This window comes from Salvelinus alpinus, chromosome 35 (genome assembly GCF_045679555.1).
Source record: "Salvelinus alpinus chromosome 35, SLU_Salpinus.1, whole genome shotgun sequence".
Taxonomy (NCBI): domain Eukaryota; kingdom Metazoa; phylum Chordata; class Actinopteri; order Salmoniformes; family Salmonidae; genus Salvelinus; species Salvelinus alpinus.
In genome coordinates, this window is record NC_092120.1 from 8778134 (window position 1) to 8805715 (window position 27582).

Genomic DNA, 27582 nt, shown 5'->3' on the forward strand with positions numbered 1-27582 from the left:
TGCTAAGGTACATTAGTCTCTACTTGTGTGGTTTGCTGTTCAGATTCCCTCTGCAGCATTAGGTGCTATCAGCTTTCAGAGAAGAGGGGAAGAGGGTAGAGTGTCCTTGGCTTATGAAGCTCTGTGGCTCCAGCCACCTAATCTACCAGAGCCCCTATGCTGTAGTTTCCTTATGTATTAGCTATAGGCTATGTCTGTGTACCAAATGGCACCCTATTCCCTATATAGTGAACTACTACCATGCCGGGCTCTGATCAAAACTAGTTCATTATATTGGGAATAGGGTGCCATTTAGGGCTCAATATATCTATCTGAAAACAACGAATTGAACAATGACCATCAAGGCTTCAATGTGGACTGGCTAAGCAAGCCCATGCACTGACTCTTTTTGATCACAGAAGACACAGACCGGTGTTAAAATGGGGGGAATTGCTTGTTTACTCAGAAAAATCCCATTATGGTTTATTGTCCAGCCTAGAGACTGTAACTGCATCCCAAATGGCACCCTATTCCCTACATAGTGCAGTACTTTTGACCAGAGCCCTGTATAGTGTACTGTATAGGAAAAGGAGGTGCCATTTGGGTTGCACCTGTGACCAGTGGTGAGGTAATTAATGCAGAAGAATCTGTGGCGCTCCTGGCTCCTTCCTCCGAGGGGACAGGAGAAAATGAAGGCCATTTGTCATGAAGATAGCTGAGAGAGAGCTACGGAATGAGATCAGGGTCTACTTTAAATCTCCACCATCTCAACCTGTCAGTTCTTCTTCCGGGGGCTTCTCATTAGAGCCCTGGGCTGCTTCCCAAATGGCACCCTATTCCCTATGGGCCCTGGTCAAAAGTAGTGCACTTTAATAGGGAATAGGGTGCAATTTGGGACAGTACCCTGTTCTCCTGTCTGTCTCATATCACCTTGGCCTCTCTGTCTCATCATAACACTCCTCTGAGAGGGCTTGTTGTCTGGTGGAGGTGGGATACTAGAGAAGATGGGTGAACAGATGTAAGGTATAATCTAGTATTGGCCTTGCCCTGTATAGAATAGAGAACGGACACATGACACATTCTGCGTTCTGTACAGGCCAAGTGTTAGCCTGTAGACTAAATCAAATCAAATCTATTTATAAAGCCCTTCTTACATCAGCTGATATCTCAAAGTGCTGTACAGAAACCCAGCCTAAAACCCCAACGAGCAAGCAATGCAGGTGTAGAAGCACGGTGGCTAGGAAAAACTCCCTAGAAAGGCCAGAACCTAGGAAGAAACCTAGAGAGGAACCAGGCTATGAGGGGTGGCCAGTCCTCTTCTGGCTGTGACTATAGCTTATAGAGACTATAGCTTAGTGTTTGTTCACTGTTACACATTGTCTTTGGATTGCACTTGTGATTTGTGAACCATGCTCATAGAAGAGATATAGAGGGATGGATCAAAGGGCCAATGGTAAAGTTAACAATGCCCTAGTCGATAGAGGGAGAGGGTGCAGTAAAATAAACGAAGTGAGGACAGTATTGGAAGTGTCTGTGTAAGAGAGGGATCAGTCAACAGATGGCCACAACGCTACCTTTAAAAGCAGGGAGGGAGAAAAGGGTAATTTCACTAGTTTATAGGCTTTTTGGGGTGATGCATGGAAAACTACATTAACATACTCATTTCAATTATATTTTATATGACAGAGTGGTGTTTTAATAAAAAACGGTAAGAACACAGCTGTGAATATCTCTACGTAGTACAACACAGTATTGAAGAAGCCTAGCCTAGTATTTTTCATTTAGTAACATTGTTTTAAAGAAGCTGCAACAGCACAATGAAAGAGATTGTGAAACTGTTGAACTGGGAAAGGCTGGGTCTCTTCTAACTGACTGTGAAGGTCGTACAGCTCTTTAGTTGTTTGTGGTCTCATCGCTCCCCCTGGTACTAATGGAACATGAGCCTGTTGTACTAATGGAACATGAGACTGTTGTTATTATAGTGTAGGTTGTCACACTGGAGAGATGGAAAAACAACATATCAACAGCACCATATAATTGGTCTTTAATCGTCTATGACTGATCCAACAATATTCAGAAAGCACAGCATAGACACCTGGATTTAAGAATTTATCAGTTTATATACATCAGGTTTCACCATAAATGCAAACCCTGCCCAGTGCCCACCCTGCGTGTCTGGCAAGCTCAATCAAGCGCACCTAAAATATAATATCAAATAAAATGTTCAACCCAGGTCTGCTATGTATTAACGGTAGAACCGCATCAGAAAACAGCAGTGACACATTCTGTAGCGCTGAGAGACCTGGTCACTCAGGACTGTGTCCTGTTTCTGTTCTGCCTTCTGGTTATTTAGGGTCTCAAAAACTGGCAAAAGAAAGTGGCACATCGTTACCTCAGAGGAAATGCTATACTTAAACCCCCAGAAAAAGGGTGTCGGTGCAGCGCAGAGCCAGGCCAAAGCACTAAGCATACAGGCAAAGTTTCCCTCTCCATCCAAATGAGATTAGAGTGTCTGAGGCCTCTGTGACTGGACCTGCAGGGTGAAGAGAAACACCCACACTTCCTCTGGATTTGATGCGCTCCCGAGTCAAGCTGAGCTGAGCGCACGACACAGCTGTGAAGGATAGCTCCCATCACAGCCCCAGCCATGGCTTTCTTTGCATCCCAAATTGCAGCCTATTCCTTATACAGTGCACTCATTTACATGCCTCTGGTCAACAATGTGCACTATGTAGGGAATAGGGTGCCATTTCTGCCAGAGACTTTTAGCCTCTCAGAGGACTTACTTCCACACCAGTGTGTTAGTACACAAGTCCTCACCCTCCCCAGTCACACATGTTCATCATAGTGCTCTGCCCCGATTAGGACTTTTTGTGGACGACCTTTGTGGATGACCTATGCTGCTACAAGGAGCAAAAGGCTTTAAGTAAGTAAGTAGCTTGAAAAAGCCAAGCACAGGACAAGTAATCCAAGCCCTGGTACAAATGTATGGGGATGATTTCTGATGGGGCGAATCAGACCCAGTGTTGCTGGCCCCAGCCACAAGACCAGGATATAGAGCTTGTTTGTTTCCCAAATGGCACCCTATTCCCTATATAGTGCACTGCATGGGCCCTGGTCAAAGTAGTACACTATGAAGGAGATAGGTTGCCATTTGGGGACAGACCATGTGAAGCAGCTGGTCTTGCTGTCTGTCTGTGGCCCATGTCAGTAAAGTGCTGTTAAACTGACTGAAGAGGGGATTGACATACTTTCCTTACACAGTGCCTGGTGCCTGGTGAGAGAGAGAGGTTACTGTGAGGCTACAGGCTTTAGACTAGAGAGAGCTGCTGGCCTAGCTCTATGTTTGCTTCAGTAGATCAGACCAGGCACAGCACAGGGCAACTTCCCGTTCTGAGGGTCAAAAGTAGTGCATTATGAAGGGAATGGGTTGCCATTTGGGAGGCAGACATGGACAACTTAGTGTAGTAGCATACGCAGTGCTGTGGGTCCAAAACCTCTCTAAATTCATCTTTTATTTATGCATGTTTTCTCAAAGAGCTGGAGTGGTGGAGTTTATTTCCTCTTCAATCTACTGTTGTTCCATTTGTCCATACACCCGGTCATACTGTTGGTGTGAGAGATCTACTTTTTCAATTTCTCCAAGAGCTCCCAAAGTGATATATATCCACATAAAAAATAATAATAGAGGAACTTGTAGACAGGATGCTGAGGTATTGGTGGAGTGTGTCTGTATTCTGCACAATGCTGTTTTCATCAGACTGTGTGGCCATAAGGATTTTTGTTTTATTCATTCAGTAAATCTGTCGGCAGTGCACTCCTTCTGCTCCCTCATAATTTACATTGTAATTCCATCTACGGGAGGGAGGGAGGGAGTGTTTTTTTACATGATAATGTACCCAGAATACGGTAGCATATTTTTCAGCTTGTGCAATACTTCCACTGCTGCGATGTGGGGGTGGGGGGAATGAACCCTAGCTGAGACAAAGGAAGGAATGTATATCCTTCAAACCATGACTCAAGTCACGATTTACCTGCCTCACATGACGTTTAGTGACTTGAGGACAACACTATTATTACCTACATCAGCCAACGTCACACCATAGCTCAAATGAACATTGTGTGTGCATTGTTGTCACGTTATGACCTTAGATCCTTTTTTATGTCTTTGTGTTAGGTTGGTCAGGGCGTGAGTTGGGGTGGGTAGTCTATGTTCTTTTTTCTATGTTATATTTCTATGTGTTTGGCCTAGTATGGTTCTCAATCAGAGGCAGGTGTCGTTCGTTGTCTCTGATTGAGAATCATACTTAGGTAGCCTGTTTTCCCCATTTTGGTTGTGGGTGTTTAATTTCTGTGTAGTGTAGTGTCTTCTAGTGTCTTCTAGTGTTTTCTCTTCGTTGTTATTTTGTGTAGTGTTCAGTTTTTCATTAAAATATGACGAACACTTACCACGCTGCATTTTGGTCCTCCTCTCCTTCCACCAACGAGAATCGTTACAATTGTGAAACATCATCTATTGTAACACATCGACAGCTTCAAATGCTGCACCGCCTCCCTATCATCACCATCATGGTTCTGTTGAGCCATTCATTTCCTGCCAATGAATGGTTGATGTCAATATGATGCAGCAGCTGTCATATCCTGAAGTAGATCAGACTCCATGAATAAGTCATATGATTAAGTTGTACTTGTCATTGTTTGAACAGAATATTTCTGATCTGATTGCATCACCGCCTGGTATAGCAACTGCTTGGCATCTGACCGTAAGGCGCTACAGAGGGTAGTGCGAACGGCCCAGTACATCACTGGGGCCAAGCTTCCTGCCATCCAGGACCTATATAATAGGCGGGGTCAGAGGAAAGCCCAAAAAATTGTCAGAGACTCCAGTCACCCAAGTCATAGACTGTTTTCTCTGCTACCGCACGGCAAGCGGTACCGGAGCACCAAGTCTGGGACCAAAAGGCCCCTTAACAGCTTCTACCACCAAGCCTTAAGACTACTTATTTTGTACACTGCTGCTACTCGCTGTTTATTATCTATGCATAGTCACTTCACCCCTACCTACATGTACAAAGTACCTCGACTAACCTGTAACCCCCCCGCCCATTTACTCGCTACCAGTACCCCCTGTATATAGCCTCGTTATTGTTATTTGATTGTGTTAATATTTATTATTTTTTACTTTAGTTTAATTTGGTAAATATTTTCTTAACTCTTCTTAAACTGCACTGTTGGTTAATAACTTGTAAGTAAGCATTTCACGGTAAGGTTTACACTTGTTGTATTCAGCACAAGTGACAAATAAAGTTTGATTTGATAACACAAGCAGTGTTTCCTTCTCTTCTCTCCAGTGAGGCACAGTAGTAGGACTATATTGTAGAAAGCCATTTCTATGCAGTTTGTTTTCAAAGGGCACCCGAAAGCACACTGAGTGAGTAGAATGGATTACCCTCATTATTAATGCATTATCAAGGAGTGATTGACAACCTTCATTTCATGCTTGGCAGACTTGTAAATGTTGTTCACCAATTACTGTATGGAGGTATATTGCAGTAAAGGCGCTGGGATATTGGTGTTTGTACTCATGTAAAGCAGGCTGAACATGTAGGCCTAGCAGTGAAAATCCTATATGAGCTTATATGCTTGCATTGCTTGGGCTAATTTGATGATTCTACATGTTCTGGTTCAGAAGTTACTTATTTCACCACACTGCGTGCAGAGCACTGTGTGTGTGTGTGTGTGTGTGTGTGTGTGTGTGTGTGTGTGTGTGTGTGTGTGTGTGTGTGTGTGTGTGTGTGTGTGTGTGTGAACCTGGGGATGCCAGCGAGGTAGGCTATGAGTCTGCGGAGGGACTCTGTTCATATTCACGATTACTTCTGGCCAGCATGAGAAACACACTACAACCACTAACAAGGTGTGTCTGGCCTGTCTTCTAGACAGAGCATTGTCTGAGACTGAAAACATAGTGGAACTCTGCCTCTCCCTGCTGACCCTGATCTGTACTTCTAGCAGTGTGTGTGTGTGTGTGTGTGTGTGTGTGTGTGTGTGTGTGTGTGTGTGTGTGTGTGTGTGTGTGTGTGTGTGTGTGTGTGTGTGTGTTGTGTGTGTGTTGTGTGGTGTTGACCCTTCTTGGTGCCTCTAGCAGTGCAGTGGAGATCAGTGTTGGATGTGGGCCATTATCAGACTGTTACATAAAAACACCAAAGAGAGAGAGAGAGAAAGAGAGAGAGATAGGGGGATGGGGGGTGTGGGCACACTTGACAGGAAACAGAGGAGTTGTGTTTCCAGTGGGGCCCATGCCCTGTGTTACTGTACCACACACACACACATCTACGCTTCCACATGCTGCTGCAGGAATGTTTAGACTGGGCTGACATACGTGTGTCATCATGAAAGGGAGTTGGACGATAAGGAAGGGGGAGGGAGGGAGACAGCTGAACAGCTATGGTGGTATTGTTGTCATGCTCACACCTCTCCTCCTTAGTTTGATTCTGAACTTGACTGGAATGAGACATGGGGGTACACACATGCACACAGATACACACAGACATGCAGGCATTCATGTGCGCACACACACACACACACACACACACACACACACACACACACACACACACACACACACACACACACACACACACACACACACACACACACACACACACACACACACACACACACACACACACACACACAGCCCTGAAGTTCACCCACCTATGGTGTCTGCTCTTTGGATGAGGGTACACACAGACACGCTACTACAATAGAACTATTATAGAAGCATTTTACCTCCCCTGTCCCCCTCGAACCTGTCCCTGTCCCTGTCCCTCTCGAACCTGTCCCTGTCCCTCTCAAACCTTTCTCTGTCCCTCTCGAACCTGTCCCTGTCCCTCTCGAACCTGTCCCTGTCGAACCTGTCCCTGTCCCTGTCGAACCTGTCCCTGTCCCTCTCGAACCTGTCCCTGTCCCTCTCGAACCTGTCCCTGTCCCTCTCGAACCTGTCTCTGTCCCAGCTGGTTACCTGAAGCAATAGATGATCCTCTTTAGGGTCCAGCACTGCTCTGCAATCTCCCTTAATGACATAATGTGTTATGATGTCTAGTCAGGCCTGACTAGTGCTGACTGGGTCAGATGTGGGATAGAATCAATATCGAAGTAGCCATGTTGTATCGGTTGGCCTCTGCTCTCCCTGAGCAGGACTCACTCAGACTTCCCCGCTCGATGTTATTGGCATCAGATATTAAAACTGACTGATAGGCTACTCGTTGAATCATCTTATCATCCTATTACCTTGGTCTAATCTACGCAGTTCGTCTGTGACAACCGTTTTTAGCCTCTCCGAATAAAATCATATTTTTATCAGCACCAACAAACTAGTAGAATCATCATTAACACTTTATTTTACTGATGGGGAAAGCTACAAGCCTACTTTCCTGGTAATCTATTTATGATATTATTATTACTCTGGATACTTTCAGGTACTTACAGTAGACCTGTGTTAGGATGGAGGACCCAGCAGTCTATCTTGTTGCTGTGGTGCAGCAACAGTTACAACAGAGTCAGTAGATCAGGTGTAGTTGGTTGTATACTCTTAATATACTTCTAGATAGCACCTTTTTTCTAAGAGTGTAGCCTACAGTGCAGGTGACAGAGAGGACTGGATCCATTTTTATATTGACAAAATATACAACAGATAGTTGAGGAAAATGGTAACACTGGTTAGGGGAAAATACGTTTTAATACGTAAAATACTCAACATTAATACATAATGAATTTGGCCAATAGCAATAGATTAAATCAACTCAGCCCACAAAGGCAAACGAGCCTCAAACACAGGGAAAAATGCCCAGAAACTAACGCATCTGAGTGTAAACTGCAGTTCTCAGTACTACATGTTACCTCAAGACCAGATCTTACAGAATGATGAGAGCGGCATCCTAAAAGGACCTTGGCCTCACCTGGCATTAACCATTCCCGTTTAAACAGGTACATTTTCTCTCCAGCGAGGCACAGAATAAAATTGTATAAAGCCGTTTCTATGCAGTTTGTTTTCAAAGGGCACACGGCAGCAGACTGAGTGATTATTAATACAATATCAAGGCAGAGTGATTCACAACCTTTATTTCACTCTTTTCTGTCCGTCTCTGGCAACTGTTTTAACCTCATCTCAGAATGAACTAATACTTTTAATCGGCAATCACAACTGTTGAGTCGGCCATCTTTTTTGATAGGATGCTATTAATCATATCATGCAATGCCTTGTGAAAGTCGGATTTTGTGTTACAGTCAAATGAATAATCCATTTTTGATAATTGCAACAACAACAAATCCATTGAGCAGGGACAAAGTGGGTTGGGGACAGGGGACTGCAGTTTGAGTCTACGAGGAGTGGTTTGATATGGTAATATGACCATGAATGCATCCAAAATGGCACCATATCTCCTATTTATTGCAGTACTTTTGACCAGACCCCATGTAGAATAGGGTGCCATTTGGGACACAAACCAGCTCTCCCCATGGGGTGGAACAGTGAGTGGGAAATATATTACGTTGCAGGTTTGCAGGAGATAAAGCCTAGCTACTGCCTATTAGCATGTCCATAAAATATTCAGAGTGAGAGCATTGGCCTCGGAGCTTCCTTTCCCTGCACCACACACACACACACACACACACACACACACACACACACACACACACACACACACACACACACACACACACACACACACACACACACACACACACACACACACAGTATTAACTCTGAAAGTTGGATAATGAAAACCAGCTTGTTGACTCTCCTCCGTGTCACATTCTATTGGAGTCCAGCATGAACGAGGAAACCCTCCCCAGACTACCACCTGTGTATCGTTGTGTGTTTTCAAATTCGACTCCTCCCCAACTGATTAACTTCTTTGCTTTATTTGAAATAGACCCCTCTCTCTCTCCCTCCCTCTCGCTTTCTCTCTTTCCCTCTCTTGCTCGCTCTCTCTTTCTCTCTCTCTCACTCGCTCTTTCTCTCTCCCTCTCTCTGTCTCTGTTTCTGTTTCCTCTCTCCAGTTTAGTAGTTAAGGAAGCTGCTGCTCTACCAGGTCTAACACAGTAAGCTGTTGCTCTACCAGGCCTAACACAGTAAGCTGCTGCTCTACCAGGCCTAACACAGTAAGCTGCTGCTCTACCACGTCTAACAGAGTAAACTGCTGCTCTACCAGGTCTAACACAGTAAGCTGCTGCTCTACCAGGTCTAACACAGTAAACTGCTGCTCTACCAGGTCTAACACAGTAAGCTGCTGCTCTACCAGGTCTAACACAGTAAGCTGCTGCTCTACCAGGTCTAACACAGTAAGCTGCTGCTCTACCAGGTCTAACACATTAAGCTGCTGCTCTACCAGGTCTAACACAGTAAGCTGCTGCTCTACCAGGTCTAACACAGTAAGCTGCTGCTCTACCAGGTCTAACACAGTAAGCTGCAGCTCTACCAGGTCTAACAAATTAAGCTGCTGCTCTACCAGGTCTAACAAAGTAAACTGCTGCTCTACCAGGTCTAACACAGTAAGCTGCTGCTCTACCAGGTCTAACACAGTAAGCTGCTGCTCTACCAGGTCTAACACAGTAAGCTGCAGCTCTACCAGGTCTAACAAATTAAGCTGCTGCTCTACCAGGTCTAACACAGTAAACTGCTGCTCTACCAGGTCTAACAAAGTAAGCTGCTGCTCTACCAGGTGTAACAAAGTAAGCTGCTTCTCTACCAGGTCTAACACAGTAAGCTGCTTCTCTACCAGGTCTAACACAGTAAGCTGCTGCTCTACCAGGTTTAACACAGTAAGCTGCTGCTCTACCAGGTCTAACACAGTAAGCTGCTTCTCTACCAGGTCTAACACAGTAAACTGCTGCTCTACCAGGTCTAACACAGTAAGCTGCTGCTCTACCAGGTCTAACACAGTAAACTGCTGCTCTACCAGGTCTAACACAGTAAACTGCTGCTCTACCAGGTCTAACAAATTAAGCTGCTGCTCTACCAGGTCTAACAAATTAAGCTGCTGCTCTACCAGGTCTAACAAAGTAAACTGCTGCTCTACCAGGTCTAACACAGTAAGCTGTTGCTCTACCAGGTCTAACACAGTAAGCTGCTGCTCTACCAGGTTTAACACAGTAAGCTGCTTCTCTACCAGGTCTAACACAGTAAGCTGCTGCTCTACCAGGTCTAACAAATTAAGCTGCTGCTCTACCAGGTCTAACAAATTAAGCTGCTGCTCTACCAGGTCTAACACAGTAAGCTGCTGCTCTACCAGGTCTAACACAGTAAGATGCTGCTCTACCAGGTCTAACAAAGTAAGCTGCTGCTCTACCAGGTCTAACAAAGTAAACTGCTGCTCTACCAGGTCTAACACAGTAAGCTGCTGCTCTACCAGGTCTAACACAGTAAGCTGCTGCTCTACCAGGTCTAACACAGTAAACTGCTGCTCTACCAGGTCTAACAAAGTAAACTGCTGCTCTACCAGGTCTAACACAGTAAGCTGCTGCTCTACCAGGTCTAACACAGTAAGCTGCTGCTCTACCAGGTCTAACACAGTAAGCTGCTGCTCTACCAGGTCTAACACAGTAAGCTGCTGCTCTACCAGGTCTAACACAGTAAGCTGCTGCTCTACCAGGTCTAACACAGTAAACTGCTGCTCTACCAGGTCTAACACAGTAAGCTGCTGCTCTACCAGGTCTAACACAGTAAGCTGCTGCTCTACCAGGTCTAACAAAGTAAGCTGCTGCTCTACCAGGTCTAACAAATTAAGCTGCTGCTCTACCAGGTCTAACACAGTAAGCTGCAGGTCTACCAGGTCTAACACAGTAAGCTGCTGCTCTACCAGGTCTAACACAGTAAACTGCTACTCTACCAGGTCTAACACAGTAAGCTGCAGCTCTACCAGGTCTAACACAGTAAACTGCTACTCTACCAGGTCTAACACAGTAAGCTGCAGCTCTACCAGGTCTAACACAGTAAACTGCTGCTCTACCAGGTCTAACACAGTAAACTGCTACTCTACCAGGTCTAACACAGTAAGCTGCAGCTCTACCAGGTCTAACACAGTAAACTGCTACTCTACCAGGTCTAACACAGTAAACTGCTACTCTACCAGGTCTAACACAGTAAACTGCTACTCTACCAGGTTTAACACAGTAAGCTGCTGCTCTACCAGGTCTAACAAATTAAGCTGCTGCTCTACCAGGTCTAACAAATTAAGCTGCTGCTCTACCAGGTCTAACACAGTAAGCTGCTGCTCTACCAGGTCTAACACAGTAAGCTGCTGCTCTACCAGGTCTAACAAAGTAAGCTGCTGCTCTACCAGGTCTAACAAAGTAAACTGCTGCTCTACCAGGTCTAACACAGTAAGCTGCTGCTCTACCAGGTCTAACACAGTAAGCTGCTGCTCTACCAGGTCTAACACAGTAAACTGCTGCTCTACCAGGTCTAACAAAGTAAACTGCTGCTCTACCAGGTCTAACACAGTAAGCTGCTGCTCTACCAGGTCTAACACAGTAAGCTGCTGCTCTACCAGGTCTAACACAGTAAGCTGCTGCTCTACCAGGTCTAACACAGTAAGCTGCTGCTCTACCAGGTCTAACACAGTAAGCTGCTGCTCTACCAGGTCTAACACAGTAAGCTGCTGCTCTACCAGGTCTAACACAGTAAACTGCTGCTCTACCAGGTCTAACACAGTAAGCTGCTGCTCTACCAGGTCTAACAAAGTAAGCTGCTGCTCTACCAGGTCTAACAAATTAAGCTGCTGCTCTACCAGGTCTAACACAGTAAGCTGCAGGTCTACCAGGTCTAACACAGTAAGCTGCTGCTCTACCAGGTCTAACACAGTAAACTGCTACTCTACCAGGTCTAACACAGTAAGCTGCAGCTCTACCAGGTCTAACACAGTAAACTGCTACTCTACCAGGTCTAACACAGTAAGCTGCAGCTCTACCAGGTCTAACACAGTAAACTGCTGCTCTACCAGGTCTAACACAGTAAACTGCTACTCTACCAGGTCTAACACAGTAAGCTGCAGCTCTACCAGGTCTAACACAGTAAACTGCTGCTCTACCAGGTCTAACACAGTAAACTGCTACTCTACCAGGTCTAACACAGTAAACTGCTACTCTACCAGGTCTAACACAGTAAGCTGCTGCTCTACCAGGTCTGAACACAGTAAGCTGCTACTCTACCAGGTCGAACACAGTAAACTGCTGCTCTACCAGGTCTAACACAGTAAGCTGCTGCTCTACCAGGTCTAACACAGTAAGCTGCAGCTCTAGTCAGTGCAGTAGACATCAACCTACTACTACTACACTGTATGACTACAGGATCTACTCAGGTCTTATCTACAGGCTGTGCTATGATGCTATGACACAATGTAAAGGTGTGTGTGTGTGTGGTCGTACATACACATGTGTGTGTGTGTGTGTGTGTGTGGGGGGGGGGGGGGGGGGGGGCTCTTTATATTGAGTGTAAGCCATCTGGTGAGTAGGTGAGGAGATGAGTTAAGACCAGAGTACGGCGCTATAGCTATGATGCTATCTATCTAGTCACTACTGTGTCTCTTTGACTGCTTGGTTGTACAATAAGGATTTAACCTCTCTGTTCACGATAATACTCTATGGTCTATTTTTGTTCTTCTTAGTGGTTGTCACCATCCTGAACTCTTATTAGGCCTTCTCAAGAGTTCAACCTGTCATAGGGTTGTAATGACAAAGAGATGGCTGATTTAATCTCATGTCAGGGTTCTGCTTCTGGAACTGGGTCAACTTCAGAGACTGATTTTTAACAGACTGGTGCCCTCTGTGGCTCTGTACTTTTTCAGTCCTAACCCAAAGCAGGTTGTGTATTAGTGGTAATGAGAACATGACTGATTGACTGACATCATGTTATCAAGTCAACTTCAATACAGAACTGAACCTTGATGGTCTGATTTGCTGTTCTGACTGACTGCATTTCCCTGTTTATTTCAGGGTTTCATCGAAATGAGGAGATGAAGGCCGTAGACGTTCTGCCCATCCTTAAAGAAAAGGTTGCCTTCATATCAGGTGAGAAACACAATATCTCTGATCCATGGTGTTTACCATTCTATATGGTCTGTATAATGTCATGGGAATACACACACACACACACACACACACACACACACACACACACACACACACACACACACACACACACACACACACACACACACACACACACACACACACACACACACACACACACACACACACACACACACACACACACACACACACACACACACACACAAACAGCCTCACATGATTCACTGCAGCTCTACATTTACAGCAGAGCACTGGGAATAGGCAGCACATTATGGTGGGAACAACAGCCTACAACACAACACAGGGAAACATCAGGCAGCCAAGGCTTCCTCTGCAGGGAGATGTAGCTTCAGCTAAGCTGTGAGTGGAGCTGTCTGTGTGAACCGTGCCATGACCCTGACCTGCTGTGACTTACTGCTGACATGAGTTAGTCATGTCAAGACTCATGACTTAGTCTTGCCACTAACTAAAAGCTATAAAGTATTTTTTTTTTTTTTAATTTAACCTTAATTTAAATAGGCCATAGTGACGAAATAATTACAATTTAGCAATTAAACACTGGAGGGATATACAGTATGTGCAGAAGATGAATGTGCAAGTAGAGATACTGGGGTGCAAAGGAGCAAAACAAAGACTAAAAGCTGGTGCTTAAAGTTAGTGAGGGAGATATGAGTCTCCAGCTTCAGTGATTTTTGCAATATGTATGCTGTAAACAGCTATAAATATGATGAGTGATTTTACCTCAAAGTACTCCTATTATTCTAAAATAGTAATGCATTCTTCAGTTGCCGGTATTACGATAAGAGTCCACAAGGTGAGGACAACTAGCAGGATTTGTAAATCCCTATTTAGTGGTTGTCCGTTGTCGTGTGTTTCTCATCGTCCTGGTTCATGTGTTTCCCAGGTGGCCGAGATAAACGTGGGGGTCCTGTCCTTACCTTCCCAGCCAGGAGTAACCATGACAGAATACGAACAGAGGACCTCCGCAGACTCATAGCCTACCTCGCTGGTATTCCCAGGTACTGTTTCTTATATATAAATGATAACTGAACACACTGTGAACCCAGCCCGGCCTCCTTTCCCTACACCACACACACACACACACACACACACACACACACACACACACACACACACACACACACACACACACACACACACACACACACACACACACACACACACACACACACACACAGTATTAACTCTGAAAGTTGGATAATGAAAACCAGCTTGTTGACTCTCCTCCGTGTCACATTCTATTGGAGTCCAGCATGAACGAGGCAACCCTCCCCAGACTACCACCTGTGTATCGTTGTGTGTTTTCAAATTCAACTCCTCCCCAACTGTGATTTCCCTCTCTGCTTTATTTGAAATAGACTCTTCCTTTTTATACTCCAGCCCTCAGCCCGGTGCAGTACCGTTACTACTGACTGTTGATATAGTTTACTCAGTATACATTATGTGTGCGCGTGTGTGTCTGTATGCGTTTGCATGTGTCTGTCTGTATGCGTGTGTGTGTGTGTGTGTGTGTGTGTGTGTGTGTGTGTGTGTGTGTGTGTGTGTGTGTGTGTGTGTGTGTGTGTGTGTGTGTGTGTGTGTGTGTGTGTGTGTGTGTGTGTGTGTGTGTGCGTGCGTGCGTGTTTGTAGTGTAGTGTAGTGCAGTGCAGTGCAGTCCAGGGCTGTATGTAGGTTAGACTCCCCCTGGGCCTCTCTCTGTAGGGGCTGATGACGCCAGGCAGGCAGGCAGAGGAGAGGAGAGCACAGCAGAGTGGGTCACTTACTAATAACTAACTGCAGATAGATATTCTCAGGCCAGATCTCCTTTTCGCTCTCTCTCTGTGCTGTTTAGCTGCAGGCAAGCTTTTCCTCTTCTCTGTCTGTTTTCAGTGTTATTGGATACTAGCCTAGAGGCTGACTAGTGGTTAGGAAAACAGTGTAGGGGATCTGGTGCGGGCTGCATCCGGAGGGAAGGGGCGTCGGTCTGGACTAGGACGTGGGAGGCGTGGGCGGTTGGCTAGCAGAGTTGCTAGTGGAACGTTACCTCGGAAAGACTGTCTGTGCTGTCCACTCAGCGGGAGGGCAGTTTTTCTCTCTCTTTTATACACACAAACAAACTCTCGCTCTCACTTTATCTCTCTCTCTCACTTTGTATTTGTCTCTCTCTGCGGTTCACTCGTTCTCTCCCACTGGTTTCTTATTGTTTCTCTCTGGGAGACGGCTGAGCTGGTCTTTTCAGAGAGTGAAGTCATAGTGATTTAGTTCAGAGCACAGGGCCTCCTGCGCAGTGAGACACTCAGGTTAAGCCTTAAACACTGGGGATATCCTTTTATGGTGCTTTTGCAGCGGGACACTTTTGGTAAGCGAGTCATTGAACATCTCAACGGTTACATTTTATTTTAAAAATTCTGAGGCACCTGGTGAAAGAAATTTTCACCACCCATTTCATATTCATTTGAATATTAACAGTAGTTTTTTGTCATGGAAGTAAACAAAATATTTGAGTGGTGATTTGTGAATTTCATGGCTACTTGTGGTTGTTGTCTTGGTTTGTCTCAGTGAGGAGGTGAGCAGACATGGCTTCACGGTCATCGTTGACATGCGAGGCTCTAAGTGGGACAGCATCAAGCCTCTGCTGAAGATCCTGCAGGAGTCCTTCCCTTCCTGCATCCACGTCGCCCTCATCATCAAACCAGACAACTTCTGGCAGAAACAGAGGACCAATTTTGGGAGCTCCAAGTTTGAATTTGAGGTAGGTCCACCCTGCATAGTCTCTTGTGATGACATTCATACAGAATAATTTGAGCAAGCAAGCTACCTAGCTCGAGATTGCCTTATGGGTTCTGAGAATGGTACTATCGCAATATGACTCAACCGCTTTGAATCGATCCTCAGATGTGGATCTTTTCCCAAAAGTGTCTGAGGAGATTGTATGTCTTAATCATCTGTAGGCTATACTGAGAATATGTTTGTAGTCTCTGGAGTTGTAAGGCATGAGGAAATTAGTTTGCAATGTAAAGGTTTTTCTTCAAATGAATTGTTTGACTTCAAATTGAATTAAAGTTGTGTATAACATTTACATTTACATTTACGTCATTTAGCAGACGCTCTTATCCAGAGCGACTTACAGTAGAGTGCATACATTTTATTACATTTTTACATACTGAGACAAGGATATCCCTACCGGCCAAGAGCAGACGCTCTTATCCAGAGCGACTTACAGTAGAGTGCTTACATTTTATTACATATTTTTTTTATTTACATACTAAGACAAGGATATCCCTACCGGCCAAACCCTCCCTACCGGCCAAACACTCCCTAACCCGGACGACGCTATGCCAATTGTGCGTCACCCCACGGATCTCCCGGTTGCGGCCGGCTGCGACAGAGCCTGGGCGCAAACCCAGAGACTCTGGTGGCGCAGCTAGCACTGCGATGCAGTGCCCTAGACCACTGCGCCACCCGGGAGATGTTCCAAGATGTCGTTATGAGCCCTAGGAAGTGTTGTGTGGAATTGGAAAGTGATATTAAAGCTGTGACAGAGAGAGTCCTGTGTGGGTAGGAAGCTGGAGCTGTTAAATTTAGTTCTGACCTATTTAGTGTGGAACAAGGATATATGGGCCTCAGAGAGAGCAGAGTCTCAGTAAAGAGGGCAGTCTGATTAGGGACATCCAGATTGGCGTTAACCTGAGCCCACTGCTAAAGAATACACAACATACACATGAATGGGCTTTAAAGAGCTGTGGATACTGCATGTGTTGATGTTATCTCATAGGGATTTTATGTGTTATGACTGGTAACATGGCTGCAGCTACAATTCCTGGAATGTTTTTGCCCACCTTTTCAAGTGAACATTGGACGTAATAGATCTGTTGTTGATCACTCCTCATAATCCATGTTTAATTATGTTGGTTATAGAATTTTGACATAATCTATTTAGTTGGTTTATTAACATGATAGTCATTAATAATGATATCTGAATCTCGGGCGTCTCATGCTTCAGGGTGTAATTTCATTGGGCCTTTCCCATAGAATAAGAATGACGTCTAAGTGTCATAAGATGACATTCTACTTCTCGGATCTCCTTCCATATACCTTCCTCACAGACTGCTGTTTATATTAGTGTCTGAACCCCCCCTCTTCCTCACAGACCTCTGTTTATATTAGTGTCTGAACCCCCCCTCTTCCTCACAGACTGCTGTTTATATTAGTGTCTGAACCCCCCCTCTTCCTCACAGACCTCTGTTTATATTAGTGTCTGAACCCCCCCTCTTCCTCACAGACTGCTGTTTATATTAGTGTCTGAACCCCCCCCCCCCTCTTCCTCACAGACTGCTGTTTATATTAGTGTCTGAACCCTCCCTCTTCCTCACAGACTGCTGTTTATATTAGTGTCTGAACCCCCCCCCTCTTTCTCACAGACTGCTGTTTATATTAGTGTCTGAACCCCCCCTCTTCCTCACAGACTGCTGTTTATATTAGTGTCTGAACCCCCCCTCTTCCTCACAGACTGCTGTTTATATTAGTGTCTGAACCCTCCCTCTTCCTCACAGACTGCTGTTAATATTAGTGTCTGAATCCTCCCTCTTCCTCACAGACTGCTGTTTATATTAGTGTCTGAACCCTCCCTCTTCCTCACAGACTGCTGTTGAAATTAGTGTCTGAATCCTCCCTCTTCCTCACAGACTGCTGTTTATATTAGTGTCTGAACCCTCCCTCTTCCTCACAGACTGCTGTTTATATTAGTGTCTGAACCCTTCCTCTTCCTCACAGACTGCTGTTTATATTAGTGTCTGAACCCTCCCTCTTCCTCACAGACTGCTGTTTATATTAGTGTCTGAACCCCCCCTCTTTCTCACAGACTGCGGTTTATATTAGTGTCTGAACCCTCCCTCTTCCTCACAGACTGCTGTTTATATTAGTGTCTGAATCCTCCCTCTTCCTCACAGACTGCTGTTTATATTAATGTCTGAACCCTCCCTCTTCCTCACCGACTGCTGTTTATATTAGTGTCTGAACCCTCCCTCTTCCTCACAGACTGCTGTTTATATTAGTGTCTGAACCCTCCCTCTTCCTCACAGACTGCTGTTTATATTAGTGTCTGAACCCTTCCTCTTCCTCACAGACTGCGGTTTATATTAGTGTCTGAACCATCCCTCTTCCTCACAGGCTGCTGTTTATATTAGTGTCTGGATCCTCCCCCCCTCTTCCTCAAAGACTGCATTTATATTAGTGTCTGAATCATCCCCCCCTCTTCCTCACAGACTGCGGTTTATATTAGTGTCTGAATCCTACCCCCCTCTTCCTCACAGACTGCAGTTTAAATTAGTGTCTGAACCCTCCCACTTCCGCACAGACTGCTGTTTATATTAGTGTCTGAATCCTCCCCCCCTCTTCCTCACAGACTGCAGTTTATATTAGTGTCTGAATCATCCCCCCCTCTTCCTCACAGACTGCGGTTTATATTAGTGTCTGAATCATCCCCCCCTCTTCCTCACAGACTGCGGTTTATATTAGTGTCTGAATCCTCCCCTCCCTCTTCCTCACAGACTGCAGTTTATATTAGTGTCTGAACCCCCCCTCTTCCTCACAGACTGCTGTTTATACTAGTGTCTGAACCCCCCCTCTTCCTCACAGACTGCTGTTTATATTAGTGTCTGAACCCTCCCTCTTCCTCACAGACTGCTGTTTATATTAGTGTCTGAACCCTCCCTCTTCCTCACAGACTGCTGTTTATATTAGTGTCTGAACCCCCCCTCTTCCTCACAGACTGCTGTTTATATTAGTGTCTGAACCCTCCCTCTTCCTCACAGACTGCTGTTTATATTAGTGTCTGAACCCCCCCTCTTCCTCACAGACTGCTGTTTATATTAGTGTCTGAATCCTCCCTCTTCCTCACAGACTGCTGTTTATATTAGTGTCTGAACCCTCCCTCTTCCTCACAGACTGCTGTTTATATTAGTGTCTGAACCCCCCTCTTCCTCACAGACTGCTGTTTATATTAGTGTCTGAACCCTCCCTCTTCCTCACAGACTGCTGTTTATATTAGTGTCTGAACCCCCCCTCTTCCTCACAGACTGCTGTTTATATTAGTGTCTGAATCCTCCCTCTTCCTCACAGACTGCTGTTTATATTAGTGTCTGAACCCTCCCTCTTCCTCACAGACTGCTGTTTATATTAGTGTCTGAACCCCCCCTCTTCCTCACAGACTGCTGTTTATATTAGTGTCTGAACCCTCCCTCTTCCTCACAGACTGCTGTTTATATTAGTGTCTGAACCCTCCCTCTTCCTCACAGACTGCTGTTTTTATTAGTGTCTGAACCCTCCCTCTTCCTCACAGACTGCGGTTTATATTAGTGTCTGAACCATCCCTCTTCCTCACAGACTGCTGTTTATATTAGTGTCTGGATCCTTCCCCCCTCTTCCTCAAAGACTGCATTTATATTAGTGTCTGAATCATCCCCCCCTCTTCCTCAAAGACTGCATTTATATTAGTGTCTGAATCCTCCCCCCCTCTTCCTCTCAGACTGCAGTTTATATTAGTGTCTGAATCCTCCCCCCCTCTTCCTCTCAGACTGCAGTTTATATTAGTGTCTGAACCCTTCCTCATCCTCACAGACTGCAGTTTAAATTAGTGTCTGAACCCTCCCACTTCCGCACAGACTGCTGTTTATATTAGTGTCTGAACCCTCCCACTTCCGCACAGACTGCTGTTTATATTAGTGTCTGAACCCCCCTCTTCCTCACAGACTGCGGTTTATATTTGTGTCTGAACCCTCCCTCTTCCTCACAGACTGCTGTTTATATTTGTGTCTGAACCCTCCCTCTTCCTCACAGACTGCTGTTTATATTAGTGTCTGAATCCTCCCCCCTCTTCCTCACAGACTGCTGTTTATATTAGTGTCTGAACCCCCCTCTTCCTCACAGACTGCGGTTTATATTTGTGTCTGAACCCTCCCTCTTCCTCACAGACTGCTGTTTATATTAGTGTCTGAACCATCCCTCTTCCTCACAGACTGCTGTTTATATTAGTGTCTGGATCCTCCCCCCTCTTCCTCAAAGACTGCATTTATATTAGTGTCTGAATCATCCCCCCCTCTTCCTCACAGACTGCTGTTTATATTAGTGTCTGAATCCTCCCCCCCTCTTCCTCACAGACTGCAGTTTATATTAGTGTCTGAATCCTCCCCCCCTCTTCCTCACAGACTGCGGTTTATATTAGTGTCTGAATCATCCCCCCCTCTTCCTCACAGACTGCGGTTTATATTAGTGTCTGAATCCTCCCCTCCCTCTTCCTCACAGACTGCAGTTTATATTAGTGTCTGAATCCTACCCCCCTCTTCCTCACAGACTGCGGTTTATATTAGTGTCTGAATCCTCCTCCCCTCTTCCTCACAGACTGCTGTTTATATTAGTGTCTGAATCCTCCCCTCCCTCTTCCTCACAGACTGCAGTTTATATTAGTGTCTGAATCCTACCCCCCTCTTCCTCACAGACTGCGGTTTATATTAGTGTCTGAATCCTCCTCCCCTCTTCCTCACAGACTGCTGTTTATATTAGTGTCTGAATCCTCCCCCCCTCTTCCTCACAGACTGCGGTTTATATTAGTGTCTGAATACTCCCCACCTCTTCCTCACAGACTGCGGTTGATATTAGTGTCTGAATTTCCCCCCCTCTTCCTCCAGACGGTCATGGTGTCTCTCGAGGGCCTGACCAAGGTGGTGGACCCTTCCCAGCTGACGTCAGACTTCGAGGGCAGCCTGGAGTACGACCACGACGAGTGGATCGATGTGCGCGTGGCCTTCGAGGACTTCGCCGGCGATGCCGCCCGGGCTTTGGCACGGCTGGAGGAGCTGCAGGAGACCCTGGCGCAGCGTGACCTTCCGCGCGACCTGGAGGGAGCACGACGCCTTATGGAGGAACACGCCTCGCTCAAGAAGAGGGCCACCAAGGCCTCGGTGGAGGAGTTGGACACACAGGGACGCAGGCTGCTTCAGAGGCTGCAGCAGGGCAGTGTCACCCCTGGAGGCTACACTAACCGTGGCGGTGGGGGAACGGATGCTAACGATGGGCTCACAGGCCACCCAGATGCCCACAACCTGGTGCCCAAAGTGAGTGCTCTGCTGGACAAGCTGCATGGCACACGCCAGCACCTGCAGCAGCTGTGGCACATGCGCAAGCTGAAACTGGACCAGTGCTTCCAGCTGCGGCTGTTTGAGCAGGATGCAGAGAAGGTATGTTATGAACTAACTACACACTACTTTCACTTTTGTGTTAATAGAACAAGGCTTGTTTCTATTCAAAGGAATCACATTCTAGTCCATATCTCTCATGCTAGCATTAATAACTAGAAAAAAAGCATCCCGAGCTCACCAGTGAAGTCTGGATTTGCACTGAGAATATTACTTCATAACAAACAGAATGGGATAAGTAGCTGCAGGAGTAATGGTGCTTGTTTGCAGTATACTGTAATGGCCCATTGCCTGTCAGTGTGCATAGATCCAGCTACAGTTATATGGATGTCATGCAGCTATCAGCCAGATGGTGATGTGATGCCTCCCTGCTGTGGAAACAGACGTGTTTGTCAGTTAGTCAGAGCAAAGCATTAATTACATCTCCCCACCACCACCTCCTCTTCCTCCTATTCCTACACCACCACCTCATCCTCTTCCTCTTCCTCCCCAGGCATGTCATTATTGTCCCCGGTTATTAAAGCATGTCTCAGAGGTCAAGTTGAAATGGTAGCTGTCACGCTGAGGTTTCTTGTCATGCTAGCTAGAGGTCAATCCAGGGTGATACGAACCTCGACCAGCTGTCTGGCGTTCCCAGTGGCAACATCACGAGTCTAGGCAGTATGACAACATGACACTAGGGTCAGGCTGACACACAGTTCAATACAGTGGATTGGAGTCATTCCATCTGCCTTCCTGAGAGTCCAAACATCCATGTCATCAGCCTTTAGCCCAGCCCCACCCACCCACCCACCCACCCACCTCTCTCTCTCTCTCTCTCTCTCTCTCTCTCTCTCTCTCTCTCTCTCTCTCTCTCTCTCTCTCTCTCTCTCTCTCTCTCTCTCTCTCTCTCTCTCTCTCTCTCTCTCTCTCTCTCTCCCTCTCCCTCTCCCTCTCCCTCTCTCTCTCTCTCTCTCTCTCTCTCTCTCTCTCTCTCTCTCTCTCTCTCTCTCTCTCTCTCTCTCTCTCTCTCTCCCCCCCCCCAGAGCTGTAAGATACCGTACCTGCTAATAGAGATCTTCTTCTGCCTGCCTGCGTGTTTTTGTGCCTGCCTGCCTGCGTGTTTGTGTGCCTGCCTGCCTGCCAGCCTGCCTGCGTGTTTGTGTGCCTGCCTGTCTGCCTGTCTGCCTGCCAGCCTGCCTGCGTGTTTGTGTGCTCATGGCTGTGTGTGTGTCGCACCGTCCACAGATGTTTGACTGGATCGTGCACAACAAGGGCCTGTTCCTGACCAGCTACACAGAGATAGGAGGGAATCACCAGCATGCCGGGGAGCTGCAGACCCAGCACAACCACTTTGCCATGAACTGTATGGTAAGAATACACTCTTCTACTTTACTGATTGACTCAATGGTGTAACACAATGACCATAAACTACTGTACCCCTCAGCTTTGTGTTAAAATACATTGAACCTTATTGATAGTCATCTATAGCGTATTTATAGTCAACTATACCTCATTTATAGTCATCTATAACTTAATTATAGTCACCCCCCCTTAAAAGGGCCACATAATGATGGGTTAAACTTAACAGTCCGCCCAGTACCTACCACATGCAGTGTGAGGTTGAGACAAGCCGTCCATCTCCTGCCTGGGTTTGTGTGTTTGTGTTTGTCTGTCTGTGTGTGTCTGTCTGTATGTGTGTGTCTGTCTGTGTGTGTATGTGTGTGCGTGTGTGTGTGTGTGTGTGTGTGTGTGTGTGTGTGTGTGTGTGTGTGTGTGTGTGTGTGTGTGTGTGTGTGTGTGTGTGTGTGTGTGTGTGTGTGTGTGTGTGTGTGTGTGTGTGTGTGTTCTAACTGTCCTGACCCTCCCTGGCTGCCTGCAGGGTTAAAGGCCCTAGCTGTGTTCTGTAGGGGAAGATGATAAATCACTTGGTCTCTCTGCCCTCTCTCCCTCCCTCCCTCCCTCCCCTCTCTCCCTCCCTCCCTCCACTCGTCCTTGCCCTCTCCAGCCCTGCCCTTTGCCTTGCCCTGGCTGTCAGTAGTCAAGTACAGGCCCCTAGTTCCGGCCCCCATCTACTCTCTGCTGCTCATGGGGCTAACCAGGGAAAAATGAGGGCATGAATTGAAGCCCTAACTTTTTGTTGTACTGTATTTTTGGGATTCTCTAGATTTTCTTGAGCGGATGGTCTTGGGGCCGGAACATAAATACAAATAATTTCTAGACTACAAATTGACCGCAAGAAGCCCAAACAGATATCATTTTTGACGAAAACATAAACATTTCAAACCTTGCTTACATTTGTATATGATCACATCTCTCTATTATGCATGGAAATACTTGGGAACAGATTTCCTAAATTACATTCACTTGGAACAAATTTCCTGGTGTTTTTACAGTTTTTTATGTCTAACAATGAATTCAGGTTGCAGGGCGCCAGCTGGAGAACCTAGCTCTAGATTGTATGGTGGTCTAATACTGTAAAGTACACTTACACTAAGTACACTTACACTAAGTACACTTACACTCTATGACATTGTTTCCTTGGACATATTCCTCTATACCACCCCCCCATCCAGCATTGGGGAACATCCTGTACCTACCCCCTGTGCGCGCACCACATCTATTTCTATGCTGGAGGGAATTTTGCAGTTTTAAAGCAAATTTTCTTGCAATTCTATAGATTTTTCCATGTCTAATGTGTATTCATGTGATATTTGAGTGACAAAAAAATTACAACAATATATATGGGTTAAAAAAACGAAATTCTAAAAACGTTGTCATAGGCTAGTTGATCTGGACATTTCTGACAAGTTATAAATAGCTCTAAGCTATGCACTGACTGACAAGACAAGAGGAACTCATGACGCACTACCCAATTTCCAAATTGCACCTTTTGCATTCTACTATTACAACTTTCAAGTGTAATTTTAAATCCGGACTGAGTTCCTCAAAAAAATATTTGTATTTATTTTTTCTGCTGACCCCTCGCCCAACAGTTTGGGAACCACTGCTCTATACAATTAAATGATCCTCTTATCATTTAGTATGATCTTGCTTGTAAGAGGTTTATCGAGTTATTTTGTGCTGAGCCAGCCTAGCTTGTTTTGAGAAGCTGACAGACAGCCCCATTGAGGCAGAGGGATCACCCAGACCTAGACCCAGCCCTGGTCACAGTCACACAGGCATTATTGTGCATGACTTGGCCATCAGTGTGCAATGTCAACAACAGGCAGGGGGACTCTGGAACAGGCACTGATGCCCCCTTTTCCCCAGGATGCCATGCTTCCTGTTGACTAGAAAGACTATGTGACTGCCTGGATCATATTTGGGAGGTAGAGCTAGTTGCTGATGATGATACTGTGAGGGTAAATATGTGCGTGTGTTTGAAAGGGAAGATTATCACAATGAAAGCATAATGGCCAGCAGCAGTAGTAATCACAATGTGTTAATGTGTTCACTGTTGTGATAAATCTGCTTTTTGCCAACTTGAGTAAATATCCCAATATCCCCGATTCCCCAGCGAGTTCAGCCATTTAGGCTGGGGCTGATGATCATCTATGATTATGTCATTTGTAATATGCAAATGAAAAGTATGGAGATGTGATGGTAGTCTGCCCCCTATGGTGTTGTTGTAACATTACACTCTATGGTTCCACTTTGGGGAGGAACGTGCCCTTGACTATTGACAGAAATTCAAAACCAGTTCAATAGAAAAGCAGATGGCCATCCGATAGCGACAGAATGGAAGCCTGTTTGAAACACATAATGGAAGTGGTAATGCTAGAATGGACACGTGATGTCATTGTGGCCTAGTCTCCTAGTGTCTCCTCTCTGTGTGAATATTAGAACAAGGTAAATATTAAATAAAAATAGACTTTCTGTCGTGTTCCTTATTTTGGAGAATGCTAGCCAGTAACCCCAGGTGCTTCCTGTTCAAGACATTCTCCCCCCTCACCCTCTCAGAGTCTATGAGCCTAGGTATGTGTCCCAAATGGCACCATATTCCCTAAATAGTGCACCACTTTTGACTAGAGCCATATGGACCCAGGTCAAAAGTAGTGCACTATATAGGGAATAGGGTGCCATTTGGGACTTAGACTTGGGTTATTGGCATATGCCAAGTCCTCCATTACTGTGTCAGTCTCATTGATTAGTTCTTCCTGTTCCATCCTGATCCTATCTCCTATCTGTAATGTTGCCTGTTTGTTTACACCAAAAACAAAATGGAAACACTATCATTATCATGTTCACGTGTCGGACCAGTCCCTTTGGCGTAGACAAATAACTTTTGATTGCATTTGTTTTGAATTCCCCAAGTCTGGGATGTGGAGATGGAAACTGGCCACACTTCATATCTTTGCCATGCAAAAATGGGCTTTGTGTCAGTATTTTCCTCTGTGGAGTGGACCCTCCCTGCTCTAAGTGCTCAGTATGTGTGATGCTTGAGAGACAGAGGAAGGTTCTGTGGTATGCTGCTGTGTGGGTAAGCCTTGGTGGTGTATGTAATGTGATCAGTCAATGGATACTATGCAGAGGCCTGGCCCAGTGTTTACTCCCTTTAACCCGGGTCCTCCAGGAGTTTTACATTAGGTCTGCCCTCTGTCTAGCTCCCCCTGGCTAAGATACCATGCTGCTTGTCGTTTACATCCAGGAACGAAGACATGTAGTGAAGAGAGGCTGTTATTTAGCCTCACATTTTAATGCTTCACAGATGTCGTCGGAGTCAAAGGCGTTTGCCGTTTTTCAGGAGGGCAGATGACTTTATCTAGCCCAGCCCTGTGTGTGTCCGTTCTGTCTGTCCGTATGTCTGTCTGTTTGTCCGCGTGTGGTGTTCTCAACTCTCATCAGTTTAAAAAGTGTTTGCAGACAGACAGAGATGTTGAACATTGGTCCATTGATGTTCCCCTGCTATGGATTAGTATAATGAGGATTCACCCACCTCTGTTTCAGAGCACAATGCGGTGTTGTGTGATTCATTAAAGCCTCTCATTTACATAAAAGGGGTAATTGAATGCTAACAGTCCTGCATGTAAAACTGAATAATTAATTTTAGTTTGCTGATCTATGTCTATCTTGTCACAACAGCTTTTAAAGGGAGATCGTGTTGTTTTTGTTGTTGTTTTGGTTTTAGTGTGTGAGTGGTAGGATAACGCTGACAGCGTCAGGGAGGGTATCGATCCCTAACCGACAGATGCTAATTACCCAGCATGCCGTAGATCTCTACAGCAGGCAGCGAGAGCTCATCAACTGTGTGTGTGTGTCTACAGCTGGCAGCAAGAGCTCGTCTCCCATAAACACCTCATTAAACCATTGGGATAACGTTGTAGCTCTGACCACATGAAAGAGGAAGCCTACTAAAAGGGCTTCTCAAACAGGGGAAGCTTGGCCATTGTTGAGCTGTACTTGATCCAATAGGACTCGAAAGTAATGACCACTGTTTTAGTACAACACAGCCTGTGTGTGACTGTACCATTAACTAGATCCCCCTATTCACTTTTCTTTGGATTGGAAGTTGTATTACTACAATCAAAACAATCCAAAGTGTAACGTTTTGAGCTGAGCAGCAGGCAGTGAGCGGTGTAGCGTTAAGCTCTGTGATATGGGTGATAAAGGAGAGGGAGAAACTCATGACCCATGACTGAACCTCTTTCTGTATGGGTGGATCTCCTGCTATGCCCTCCCTTATCCGCACCTTCCATCCCCTTCTCTGTCCCCATCCAGCCACACACAGTGCTGGGGTCGTCCGTCGGGGCTGGCTGGGGCTGGCTGAGTGGAAGCATGTGGACATGTGGTCAGACTAGAGGGACTTCCTCCTCTCCCACGGGTGTAGCCCCTCCACTCGGCTCGCTACGCTTCACAGGATAACTAACATCAGCTGCCTGCTGCACACTCACCGTCACTTCCTTAATCTTTTGATTGGCTGCGTTTGTTGGTTCAGCAGTTGGGTGACCATTTTGAAATGTTGTAACATGTAATTTACCATGAATCTCAAGTGTTTTTTTACTTCACTGAAAATGCTCAATATTCTTTTATTTTGACTTCACTGATATTCTCAATTCTGGACACATTTTTGGCGTGACCATTCTATGTATTTTCTCGACAGGATGCAGCTTTATTTGGTTTCACAATACAGGCACTTAGCACTGTGGTAATAGTCCCCTTATTGGCTGTTTCCAGTTGACAGTTTACCTCCCCTCTGTTCACTGTAACATAAGAGAGTAGAGGCCAAGGCTAGCTGGTGTTTTTGTTTGGACTGGAGTGGTTCTGTTCTCTTCTCAGTGAGTAATAGTCTCTCTGGGTTTTTGTGTTTGATTTGGACTTGGTTGAGTGTGTGTGTACAGTA

The 27582-nt window shown here is 45.7% G+C and overlaps 1 protein-coding gene across 6 annotated transcripts in view; it reads left to right on the forward strand.

The window, feature by feature from the left end:
- Window positions 1-27582, forward strand: part of LOC139564689 (triple functional domain protein-like) — a 129677-nt gene that overhangs the window by 38673 nt on the left and 63422 nt on the right. For 4 of the 6 annotated variants that reach the window (XM_071384450.1, XM_071384451.1, XM_071384454.1 and 1 more), the window contains exons 3-7: window positions 12973-13047; window positions 13973-14087; window positions 15628-15820; window positions 20754-21302; window positions 22488-22610. In XM_071384450.1, coding sequence (XP_071240551.1) covers window positions 12973-13047; window positions 13973-14087; window positions 15628-15820; window positions 20754-21302; window positions 22488-22610 — 1055 coding nt within the window. Of the gene's footprint in view, window positions 1-12972; window positions 13048-13972; window positions 14088-15098; window positions 15428-15627; window positions 15821-20753; window positions 21303-22487; window positions 22611-27449; window positions 27518-27582 lie in introns of those variants that run through there. The other 2 variants (XM_071384452.1, XM_071384453.1) reach the window with 2 other exon arrangements.